Here is a 13,118-nt window from a genome sequence, read left to right as displayed (position 1 = left end):
CTGTCAGGATAGTTCATCCGAAATGTTGAAACATTCTCATGTGTGACCCTTTGTCTTGGTGACCGTGTGGACTCATGAATATTGCATTGATATTTAAAAGTTAAGCACCAGACAAACTCTTACCTCCTCGCACTTAGGTGTCTATTTTCACTATTTATTATATACACATATTCTTACCATATGCTCATTTTCCTCTTAAAAGTAATTGTTCACTTAAAAGTTTTTTAATAATATTTGCTTTATTTGCTCGAGAGAAAATAAATTTTATATCCATTTGAAAACCACTTCGAGTTTACTTTCAAATATTCAGTGGCATACTCATTGAGGGGCTTACTATCAAACAGAACTCACAAAACTATATTTATTTGACATTTATCCATGCTTATCTATGGTTATTTATTCTGCAATGAATTTTAAATAAGCGTGAAATAACGTCCGAATTGATCTGTGGTCGAAAAAATTGAGAAATGCATATTTGCATGTAATAGTGTACAGCGATCATTTTCGATAAACGTATATATGTGTCCATTACACTCAAAGAATTCATTCTCATATTTCCACCATTATTTTTTCACAGACATTTTCGTACTACTACTAACTTCTCTCAGAATACAAAACCGATTCATATTTCCAAAAAACTCTTTGATAGTAATATTCGTTTATTTCTATTTGAGAGCATGTTTCAACGTAATTATTCTCAGATATGTAGTTAAGATAGTTCTATATTCAAATGAATCACTGCCTTAATTTTCACTCTCAGAATAATCGTCTTTTGCGTATAACATTCTGTTGATTAATGACGAGAGCGTTTTTAAATGCGCTTTTCGCACCGAACCACCGATGATAGTCGGTTCGCACAGAGGAAATGTCCCCCGTCTTGTCCTTGTTGTCCGAGCTATAGACCCACTGGTCGCGATGAATATGGGCGACGTCACTATGCTAAGATATTGTTGTAGGCCGTCAGCAAAATACTACTCGCCGCGTTCCCGCAAATTAATGGTAGAACGCGCATTCTTTTAAAGGATCCCATGAGAAACGGAGAAATAATTGCACGATATTAAGTGATACGCGCTATGTAAATCTCTCCGTGTATTTGATTAGATAAGTTACAATTTATCGTGTGACTTATGTATGATGTGTAGTTAGTTGTAATGGTTGCTTCTGAAGGTGGCTTGAGAGCTTAGATGTTGTGAGTCTGAAAGATGTAGCTTGACTGCTTTTTGGTCTATTTTAAAGTATCCACGTAAACTTAAATGAAATTGGTAAAGGGCGGAATTTAACACATGGAAAGGGAAATAATAAATGCCTATTGGTTGGGGATAGTTCATTGGAATGTTTAAACATTTCATGTGTGCCCCTTTATTCTGGTGCTCTTGAAGATTATAGGGTGTCAATGGATATTTCTAGGCTAGGCGCCAGACAACCCTTAGCTTATCGAACTTAAGTTTCTACTTTTACTATTTATGTATTGGCCGGGTTGACATATTATAGAAACCCAGATACTTTACTAAGAATGCTTAAGCTCAGACAAAGGTGACCATGTGTTTTTTATCTATGCGTTTTATTTAGCTAATAGTCAATAGGTTCCCTATTTCCAATGGTGTTATATGATCCTTAAAAGAAAGTACCGTGAACAATGAAGAGACACACGTGTGCGTCAACACATTCTTCTTTCACATCACGCATATTACTTTTACCTATATATTTTTTATCTATACAATACATATCATTTTCATTCACATTCATTCCTTCACGCATGCTAGAATAGTGTCAGTTGAGAGGCTTACTCAATAGATATTAATGCATTCCACTTGATTAGGGTACGTTGTTAAGGAGCATGAGAGGAGAAGGAAGAGAAAGCGCTAATCGATATAGAATTTCGCGCTTACACCTATGATGACTTGTCGACGGCTATTAATTATTGTCGCCATTAGTAAGCTAATTTCCAAGTAATTATTCTAATTTCTAAGGTAATCAGACTGCGAACGATGGATAATTTTTAAGCTATCTAATTGACCATGAAAATTATTAAGGCATTTATGATAAGTGAGTTGTCAATGTGTCTTGATAAGTAGCATAGTTCTACATATATTAGTGATACCTAACTAGTGATGATAATGTTACCTATATATAGATATTACATTCGATTCTAATAATAAACAGGTGTCCGTGATTAGCATGTTCAATTTATAATCAATGATTAAGTACAAGTCACATTAATTTCTACCACACCAGTTTAATTATTATCTATGATTCGAATATGATGATTACTATTATTGTTACTGAATTGTTGTCGTAAACTATTATAAAATTAGGAGTGATGAACATCCTTAAAGTCTTCTTTAATATTAAATTACTATTTAATTAAATTTATAATCATATTCTTCATAATTTTACATGAATGCCCTTTTCCGAACATTCATGTTTCAAATTAGAAAGAGAATACGCATTTGAAATGTTTTATCGTTGTTATTCAATAGAAAGATTATATAGTAATATGTCAAAGGACAAATAAAATAATTCAATATCTTATTTCGTATTCTTGGCCTTTCTTATGAGAAATAATAATAGTTACAAAGAGCTTGTGAATACAACATGGAAAAAATCGGAAGTTACAAAGAATTGTCATTCGATTCGGCAAACATTTTCCTCGTTAATCGGAAAATCGGTATCAATTCGATTTAAAACGTTTCTTCTCAGTACGATGACGGAGATTAAATCTTTTTTGTTTCATCTTATTCCTTCACTTTTCTGTTTTTATCGGAAATCGAAGATGGGAATTTCATTTCCTAGTCGACTAACGAAGTTTACTGTCTACTTTCTCTTTTGTCACTTCTTAATGATCATATAATATACTTGAATAAAGACAATAGTATCGATAAATGAACACTCATGTAAACCATCTGATATGTACTAATTTATTTATAAATGACTGAATACACTAAATAATATATCAATGATATATTAAGATTGTCTTAAAATTCTAATTTATGTTCGCTAAAATTTCTCATCGAGCTGATTGAGTATTCTTTAACGACAGATTTTATCTTTAACGCTCAATCACGCATAAAGATGTATACTGATGCTTAAATAGGGGAAATAAATCATGTGAAACATATGCATATATACAACATTCTAAATTATTATCGGCAAATTAAATTTGATTTCTCCAAATTATAATAACTTGGAATTTTAAAGAAAAATACTTCAGAGATATTATTATGGTTTAATGAAATATACATAGCATGTCATTAAGTTTTATTAATAAATAATATAAGTATATAAGCATAATAAGTAATAAGATAAGTCAATATTTTATTATGTAACAAATATATAAGATTCTGTACCTATGTACAAACCATTTTTTTTTTGAAGTACAATATTTTCAATTTTATATATATGAATAAAATCAAACGCATATTATAGTGACAATTCATAAGAAAATACATATTTTCCTTTAACGAGCAAATACAATATTGTATTTGTTTGTATTTGGTATAAAATTAATTATTTTCCGTTGTTTGATTACATTTTTGTACCATTCCATTGACATTTTGGGAGTTCTCGTTCTGTTAGGAGATGCAAAATCAACTTGGACAAGACCGAATTTTTCACTGGAACGAAAAAGTATCGTCAGCAAACATATTTGAAAAAATACTAAAAGTAGATAACTTTTATTTTTAGTTTTAAATTAATAATAAATATTACAGGTAGCCATTTTCCCATTCAAAGTTGTCTAGCAAACTCCAAGCTGTATAACCTTTAATGTTACAACCATCTTCATATATAGCTTGCAGCATAGCCTTAAGATATTCAGAAAAATAATTAATTCTTATTTTATCCATCAAAGTACCATCGTCGGAAACACCATTTTCCGTAATAATAACTGGTGGATTATTGTATTTATTTTTTATTACATTAAGAATCTTTCTAAATCCCTCAGGAACGATCTAAAAACAAAATTTTAAATTTTTAGTATTGTACATTCATGATACTACATAATATTCAATTACGTTTAGTTCAGTATGTTTCATAAGTTTATTTAATTATAATATAATTTTTAAAAGATTAGTAGTTGTTTATTCGATTAATGGTAGAAATCAATAAAGTTTTATTGTAGTATTCATTAAAATCTTAAGCTAATAGAAAATATTAACAAAACGTTAGGTATTTTTGAAGTATGATATCCGATTATTTTTATTTTTATTTTATCGAAGAGAAAATTAAATATTCAATAAATTTATAAAGAAAAAGCTATCAGTATCGTGGCATGAAAAACCACGTAATAAAAATGATCAGGTTCGAGAATAAATGTATATATTAAAAAATATTTCATTGATTTTCCAGTATATCCTTCCGATATCAATTTTCTTTTCATGGAACATTCTCGCATTGTTTAACACAAAATCGATTGTGAGCATAGGTTTGTATAAGTTTATATCGTGGAAACTGTGTTTATGATAAGCATGCAATCATAATCAAGCTTTGAGCGTTCTTCCACGGATTAAACATTATGCATGAATTATATACTGTGTAAATTATTTATAAGAAGAGACTTCGAGCAATCGTTATACTTAATTGCCGGAGATATATATTTAAAATAAAGCAAAAGAAAAGGTGAGAAAGAAGAAAACCAAAAAAGAAATCGTTAGATGTATTCGCTTGAACAGATAATCCGATCGAAAGAAAATCTCTTTGTAATAATAAATTAGAATTACGAAGTAGTGTTTATAAAAATACTGTTTAAAGTTGACCTTTAACCACGATGATCCAGAGGATGGCCATTTTGGATCGTAGCTAAATTTAACTCCGCTCTCTGCGTACCAAGGATCGTTCGGTCCCTTTGGTACAATTTCGACCAGATTAGAAGTGTAATGATTTAAGGCGAAGAAGTCTGAAGTTCCTCTGTGTTAAAAAATATATAGAAACTTGTATTATCGTAAGTATAATATTGGATTGGCAACTAAGTGATTGCCGGATTTCAAATAAGAAGGAAACGACAACATCCGCAATCACTTAGTTGCCAACCCAATAGTATTAAATTATTGTAATATCATTTATTAGTTAAAATACATATCTACTGTATATATTCAATCCATTCTGGTGTGAATTCGGGCAATTTTGATTTGGAATATCCTTGAATCTTACTATTTTCTGCTATACGATTCTTCATAATTTCTGGATAATCACCGGTTTTCGAATAAATTGGATGACTTAACCATCCGCAAATAAATTGATAGGCTATCTCCTCCGCTTCCAAATCATTTTCATCCTTGGCGAAGTATGCGGAACACGATACGACGATAGAGATCAATCCTTTTTGTTCAGATCTGAATTCTTTGTCGTACATATGATATACCTTGGCGTGCGCTTTCAGTATATTATGCATGCATAAATAAGATCCAATTTCGGTTAAATTTTTCCCTGAAACCATCATTCAAATAATGTTTAACGTTTAATTTTATCATGCATTTGATATATAGATGTATAATGTGTACGAATTTTAATTTGATTATATTTTAGACTTACCTGGAGCTTTCATAGTTGAGCCGTAACCTTCTTCACATAATATAGCTGGTTCATTTACGGTATAGAAAACTTTTACTTTAGGACCAAGCTCTTTGAAAACGATCCTTGCGTAATCAACAAAATATTCGATGATTAATTCATTAGTCCAACCACCTAATTTTTCCAAATTTTCCGGAAGATCCCAATGATACATTGTAACATGTGGTTGAATACCCTTTGCAAGTAGTTCGTCGATAAGATTTTTATAATAATTAAGTCCTTCTTCGTTCACTACGTTAGAAAAACCGTTTGGCAAGATTCGAGACCAGCTAAGTGAGAATCGATAAAAGTCGGCCTAAAAGTAATGATAATTCTTTTATGATTCACTATTTATTTAATCGAAAGATTGAAATTAATTAAATACGTACAGCTATATCGCTAATTAACTGGACATCTTCTTTATATTTATGATACGAATCGCAGGCTACGTCACCATTGCTATGATCCCTTATTTTCGATTTATTGTCATGAGTAAATACATCCCATATATTAACACCTTTACCTGTAATTATTTCATATAATTTAATTGTTTAATTTTTACCATTTTATATTTGCATCATTAAAGAATTTACTATATTCGATTTATAATTATATGATATAGGTAGTGATTAAATTAAAAAAAAAATATTAGGATTCACGAAAATGAGTCCTTTTTCTTGCACAAGTTTGTAAGATTCACGAAAAAAAATTGAGTCTTCGGATGGTCTAAAATGGAATTCGGAGTAGTAGTTTCTTCCGCTTTCCTGGCAACTGCTCTAAATCACTAAGTTGTCCAGGCCTTTGGGTCAATCTTTTCACGAATGCCTACTTATTAGATATGAAAATGTTCATTTCTATAATACCATTAGTGTTCCAGGCTCCTTCAATTTGATAAGATGCAGTAGCAACTCCCAGTTGAAATCCTTCAGGGAATTCCATATTCATGAAAGCTTCAGTCTGTTTCAGCATTGATCTGAAATTATAGACAAACAAGACAAACGTAATTAATTTATATTATATAGAAAAATTATATATATATATTAAGAATATAGAAAATAAGTACATACTTCGCTACAAGCAACATACATACTGTCGTCTTTAAAGGAAAAAAACATTTAGTAATAGCCATTACAAAGTTTATTAGTTCGTTAACAACGTAATAATAACTCTTCGTACTATAGACTGATTGTATCCAAGGTTATATATATTTCACTGTTATCAATATGTCAATTTATCTTATACTTATCGAAGATAATAGATCTTTTCTTAAAAAAAATGCTATAATTGACTTTGCTAGAATTAAAAATTAATTTAATTAATCTCAAATAATTGTAGATATTTTAATAAAAATTTATCATAATTAATTAAAAAAATTTTATCAGAAAGATAATGATAGCAGATACATAAGTTTTCAAAATATCTGAAAATAATTTGCAATTAAAAACGAAAGCTTAATAAACGACATTTAAATTAGTCACTGTTCTTTATTAATACTGATAGAAATAATAATTATAAGTGAAAACAATATTCATAAATAATTAACTCGGAATAGTTTAATAATCTATCAAGGTGTTTTTTTCTGTATGGAGCTATTATCATGTAAGTAATTGCAGTTAATATTTTTATTTTGAAAAAATATTACAAGTTTATGTTAGTTGATAAGAATTATTAAACTGATAAGAACTTTATGATTAGTCTTTATTTAGCACTTCAATAAATTTATACAAAGAACTCTATAGTTAGATATAAGTATTAAAAAAAATAGTCTGCTTATAACATGTAGTTATGTATTCTATTATCTTATCTTACTGTAAAAATATAAATATATTTTAACATATCTATTTTGATAAATTTTGACATGTTTACCGTGAGGTATTTCTATTTCCATATCACCTTTTCTTTATCTCACTTTTCGACTTCCTGTTGTTATGTCTATGTTCTTGCGCGTTATTTTCTATTCGTCGAACCTCGTCCATTTCGACCGAATTAAAAATCTCTCTTTAAATGTCTTATGGGCTATTATATCTTTTATCATTTGTTTATCATCTTGAGCAATTTATATCGAACATCCAAATAAACAGTACATTTATATAAATGTATTATCACAAACTTTTTTTATTTTCGCATTTCTATTTAGCATTGATAAATGTTTATTTATTTGACAATTCAAAATTTTCCATAAAATAACGCAATTTCATATTCTTATTTGCTAATCCTGATAACTTTAAAATTATAAATTGAATTTAGTATTATAATATAGTATTAAATATATATAGTATTAATATATAATATATAGTATTAAATATATGAATGTATGTCGAATAGATAGTTGTCTCATTTCATGTTTCATTATAAAACAAATTTTACCAAAATATTTATAGAATTGAATGATCATGAATAGCAACTGCTACTTTTACAGATATTGTTTTAATTGCTTTGAAAAAATTATAACTAAAGAATCATAAATAATTAAAAACTATATTTTCCTTTATGAAAATTTACGTTCCAGATGTGGTATCATTTCTAAAGGAGGGTATGTTCAAGGTTCCATATTTTATTACTTCTCGCCACCAATAAGCAGATTTTTTCAACGTTCTCTTCCTTTCCGGATCAGTGAAATTGACATGAACAATTCCAAAATTTTGGCTGCAAAATAGAATGATTGTGATTCATCTTTTTTTCGGATTTCCTCGTAGAACTAATACCAATTTGTCTTTGTTTGACATCATGACATGTTCACGATAATATATTTTATTGATATAATCATATATTATTATATATTATTATTGTTAAAATATATTATCTTATGTGTACATGTTTGTATATTTTTATTTATTTAATTAACAATTAGTTCCGTCAATTTTGTTATATCTAGATTTCTATATAAATTACGTTTTATTAACTTGAACAGTCAAATTGCAGTCTAATGATTTCAATTTACCTATATCCACTTGTCCATTCGAAACTGTCTATGAAAGACCATAAGAGATAACCTTTAATATTAACTTTATAACGATTTATGGAAATAAGCATCTCTTTTAAGTATTTTTGATAATATCTCACTCTATCATCATCGTCGATGGTATTTTCGCTGGGAACACCATTTTCCGTAATATACATGAGCGGATTATTATATTCAATTGCTAATTTTCTAAGAATGAAACCAAATCCTTCTGGTACAGTCTAAATGTAAAAAATATATTAGTATTCATCTGTAAGAGTATTTTAAATTTCCAACTTGAACATTATTTATAAACAATGAAATATTCTATTAGTTGTATCATAAAATTATGCACGTTTTTCCATATAGTACGATTATGAGGATGTGATTAGATTAAATTAGGTAAATTCACCTTCAGCCACGGAATAGTATTATTTTCCCAAGTAGGATCTTGATCTTCTATTAGTCCTTGATCATTATAGAATGAAGGTTCTAATTCAACGTCTCCCCGTTCGACTCTTGCAGAAGTGTAATGGTTTATTGACAAAAAATCGGAAGCACCGCTAAAAGAATGAAGAGATTTATGAAAACAATTACAATCTGAATGTTTGATTAACATTCGATATTGTGATTAATTACCGAATATAATCCACCCAATTATCTCCAAGCTTGAGTAATCGAGATCGTGAATAACCTTGTTTTTGACTTTTCATATCTATCAAATTTTTCATTATATTAGGATAATCACCTGTTTCAGAATATATAGGATGAAGCATCCAACCTATTGAGAATTGAAATGCTATTTCTACAGATTCTGAATCATTTTCATGCTTTGGATAAAAATTCTTTACTTGAGCATTGATACCAACTAAGCCATTATAAATATCTTTGAATTCTTTCTGATACATTCGATAAACACGAGCATGAGCCTTTAACATATTCTCTCCACAAATATATTCTCCAATGCCGCGTAAAGACGATTTAGAGGGTGCATGAATTCCCGTAGTATAAACGTTAATACAATTATCCGATGGTTCGTTCAACGTTATGAATTTCTTTACTTTTGGAGCGAATTCCTTGAAAGCGACTCTAGCATAGTCTACAAACCAATCGACCACGTGTGGATTCAACCATCCTCCAGCATCTTCGATTACTTGAGGAAGATCCCAGTGATAGAGTGTTACGATAGGTTCAATGTTATTAATCAATAATTCATCGATAAGGTTATGGTAATAAGTAACACCATCTTTACTAATGTTGTTAGAAAAACCAGTTGGCAATATACGTGGCCAGCTTATGGAAAAACGATAGGCCTTCATCTATTAAGTACAATATAAATTAATCTTTTAATGATAAAATAATAATCGTGTTTCAGAGATCTTGGACTAAGAAAATCTATAATATTTGTAATTCAATCATACAACAATATTTCATACTTACCCCGACATATTTCAACAGCGATACATCTTCTCTAAATTTATGATATGAATCACTGGCGATATCACCGGTATCGTTATTGACGATAAGTCCATTTCTTTCGTGAGAGAATCGATCCCAAATACTTTCTCCTTTGTCTATGTTTTCGTATCACAAAAGAGATAGAAAGAGAAAGAAAAAAAAAGACAAGTTGGAAAAGTTTCGAAGATATAGTCACAGACTGACAGATTTGAATTTAAAAGAACTACCGCTAACGTTCCAAGCTCCTTCGATTTGGTATGCTGCAGTCGCAGCGCCCAGGAGAAAGTTCGGTGGGAACCTCAGGTATTCCTCATTCTCCTCCGACAAGTTGTTCCCCTGCGTGGATCTAAAAGAGAAAAAAGAGAGAAAGAGAAATAGATATATATATATATATATATAGAGAGAGAGAGAGAGAGAGAGAGAAAGAGAAGAAGCGTGAAAAGAAACTTTAGAGTTTCGTTGGTCGAACTAGTAAGTATTTTATCGCGTATCGATCGTACTGAAATTTCAATAAAATCCGATTTTTGAAGAAGTTTAATTTGCGGTGCTGTTTCTCTTCTTTTGTAGATTCTTCCCAAATCTAATTAATATTCAATAGGTTGAATAAAAAAGTTCAAAATAGTCATAAACGATTTTAATGTTAAATAAAATTTTAAATAACAATAATTCTTTTTGTTTGTTCCTTTCCAATTGGCAATAATATGAAACTGATAAATTTTCATTATTTTTATGATGTTAGATTTATTAAGTAAAATAATAAACTTACGCGACGAAAATAAAGAGAATAATAATTTTCCTTGACATGATGCGTTTCATATCTTTCGTGGAACTGTTACAATTACTTTAGTACCGTCTTAAATACGTGATAATCATTGAACTATATTCGTTGAGGTTATCGAAATAATTTAAAAATGTTTCCAATTTGAATAAGTGATTTTAAACACAATAACAGAATAAATTTACGAATTTAATTACTTTGCTTTCTGTATGGATTAGTATAATATTATTCCTCGTAGAAACAATTAGAAGCATCTAGAAGAATTTCATATGTTATTAAATATAATTGCTCGTAATTAATAAAAAAACCATGTAAAACATTAATTCATAATTATAAATTTCTAGGATATAATTTTTGCCGTCAGCGTAGAAAGATGATTGAAATATAAAACTCATTCGGAGACACTTCTCTCTCTCTCTCTCTTTCTCTCTTTCTCTCTTTCTCTTTCGTTTTTCATGCTCGGAAGTTGACTAAAGAAAGAAGAAAAGGTTGGAAACAAATTAAGATTCTTTATCAGAGGTAGAATACGAGATGGAACGAAGTCTCTTGGTTGTTCGGGATATCGTCACCATGCACCATCATTCCCGTTGAGTCTTTTATCGCGCCTTACATTTTGTTTCACCAGCACCCATTTACTTTCATCCTTCCTCCTCTTTTTCCGCTTCCTCATCTTCACCTTTACGAGAAATTAAAAGTGAAAAAGGATGCTGACGGCAAAGAATAATGCACTCAGTTTCTAAAAGGACTTGCCTGCCACATTGAAAGATTTTCTGGCTCCTCCCTTCCTATCTCTCTCTCTCTCTCTCTCTCTCTCTCTCTCTCTCTCTCTTTCTCTCTCTCTTTCTTTCTCTCTCTCTTTCTTACTCTCTTTCTCTCTCTCCCGTGGGAAAAATCTTCTCGCCTGTGGGAAATACGTATCCTGACAGGTAATCTGCGCGAAACATTCGGTTCAGAGGTTATATAACCCACGGATAGAGAAATACGTAGACAAGCGAGAATTTCGTTTCTACGTTTGTACGAGCGGAACGTATCTCTATCACTTTCTTTCTCTCTTTTTCTTTCATGTTCTTTCATTCTCACTATACAGTTTCTTTGTTTTCCCATACAAATGTACCATACAAAATACATCCTAACTAAATCTCGTTCATCGTGACGCTAGGCTTAAGGATGATTTCTAAGAAAATGGTTCAAAGTATATTCTATCTTTCCTATTAAATTCTATATAACGATATACGCTTCTCCATATTTATCTATCACCGTTATATCTGTTTCCTTCCGTATTTTATTCTACTTCTGCGAGAAAGAATGGTTTATCGACCTCTATAGATAAGTAAATAAACCATATTTTTGTAATAAACAGTAAGCGACCATATTTTCGTATTAAGTAGATATAAAACTTTTATTATAAGAGATTTCGTTAAAAATGAATTTATCTAAGCAGATTATTTGTAAATAGACGATCATGATTCTTAAGTTAGCGTATATGACTCAAGCGAGATTTTTATTTAATTCCATTTGAATGAACGAAAAATCTCGAGAACCATCATTGAAATTGAATTTACTTCATATTACAGTTTTAGATCTACAAATGATACAAATGATAACACTATAAATTTTTCGTGACGTTATTGTCCAGATAATAAAGTCGATATATTTTTCTATTTACCTCACCTTGATGGTTGGTGTAGTAGACACGAATAAATAGGGTTTCATTGATTGAACATCAACTACGTAATGATGAATCTAGGACATCAAATATAATTGATCTAAACATTTATTTATTAGACTTACTTTGCCCTGTCTTTTTTTTCTTCTTTCTTTCTTCTATTTTTTCAAATATCTTTTTACTACTTTAGGTTTTAACAATTTGTTCATTTGGTTTTAATTTGGAATACGACATTTGTCGAATTGGTTTGGCAGATAAAGTCGATAAGAAAAGCAAGATTACGGTGTAAAGCAGTATTTTGTTGGAAAGGACGCAATATCACAGTTTCTTTGAATTAAGAACAAACGCTAAAGTCTTATGTATAATTACGACTGTCAAAGGAGAGATAAAGGAAAGTCGTAGGAGACAGTAAATACGTCGTCTGCATTTTGAGTATCGTCGGAGACACACCAGTAAGGATTTGAGCAAGTTTAATCCGCCTGTCTGTCTTTCTATCTTCATTTCTCTTCATCTACGTATCTCTTAGAAGGAGTAAGAGGTAGAATCTCGCACGACGTAAGATTTAGATTCATTAAGGTGCTTCTTCTCACTTCTCTCATACTTTCTTCGTTTCTCTCTTTTACACTCTCTGCTTTGGCTTCTCACTAGTTTACCCCCTTATCTTAACCTAACAGGCTATTGTTCGCATAATGCTAACCCCACGAAATATTGCATCAATAAAATTGCCA

General features: G+C 30.2%; 2 protein-coding genes across 4 annotated transcripts; both read right to left on the bottom strand.

Annotated features, from left to right (window-relative positions):
* Nucleotides 1-3,241: 3,241 nt before the first annotated feature.
* On the bottom strand, nucleotides 3,242-6,745 carry LOC118444694 (myrosinase 1-like). 2 transcript variants are annotated; one of them, XM_085659788.1, is made up of 9 exons: nucleotides 6,615-6,745; nucleotides 6,411-6,520; nucleotides 5,937-6,070; nucleotides 5,530-5,863; nucleotides 5,082-5,424; nucleotides 4,755-4,905; nucleotides 3,918-3,950; nucleotides 3,709-3,803; nucleotides 3,242-3,614 (listed from the first exon to the last, which is right to left on the bottom strand). In XM_085659788.1, the coding sequence occupies exons 1-9, from the start codon at nucleotides 6,674-6,676 to the stop codon at nucleotides 3,458-3,460; spliced, it is 1,419 nt and encodes a 472-aa protein (XP_085515914.1). In that variant the 5' UTR covers nucleotides 6,677-6,745; the 3' UTR covers nucleotides 3,242-3,457. The 2 variants fall into 2 exon arrangements, with proteins under 2 accessions (XP_085515914.1, XP_085515913.1); XM_085659787.1 differs by having other exon boundaries at nucleotides 3,709-3,950.
* Nucleotides 6,746-7,988: 1,243 nt separating this feature from the next.
* LOC118444695 (myrosinase 1-like) lies at nucleotides 7,989-10,806 on the bottom strand. Of its 2 annotated transcripts, XM_085659719.1 has the most exons (8): nucleotides 10,713-10,806; nucleotides 10,174-10,292; nucleotides 9,929-10,062; nucleotides 9,128-9,807; nucleotides 8,901-9,051; nucleotides 8,611-8,730; nucleotides 8,489-8,516; nucleotides 8,006-8,193 (listed from the first exon to the last, which is right to left on the bottom strand). In XM_085659719.1, exons 1-8 carry the CDS (start codon nucleotides 10,760-10,762, stop codon nucleotides 8,135-8,137), a joined length of 1,341 nt encoding a protein of 446 aa, XP_085515845.1. In that variant the 5' UTR covers nucleotides 10,763-10,806; the 3' UTR covers nucleotides 8,006-8,134. The 2 variants fall into 2 exon arrangements, with proteins under 2 accessions (XP_035729105.2, XP_085515845.1); XM_035873212.2 differs by having other exon boundaries at nucleotides 7,989-8,193; nucleotides 8,489-8,730.
* Between the last annotated feature and the right edge of the window lie 2,312 nt (nucleotides 10,807-13,118).

The sequence above is a fragment of the Vespa mandarinia genome, chromosome 10, assembly GCF_050613455.1.
Source record: "Vespa mandarinia isolate Hongniang chromosome 10, ASM5061345v1, whole genome shotgun sequence".
NCBI lineage: Eukaryota > Metazoa > Arthropoda > Insecta > Hymenoptera > Vespidae > Vespa > Vespa mandarinia.
This window is presented reverse-complemented; position numbering and strand designations above follow the sequence as displayed.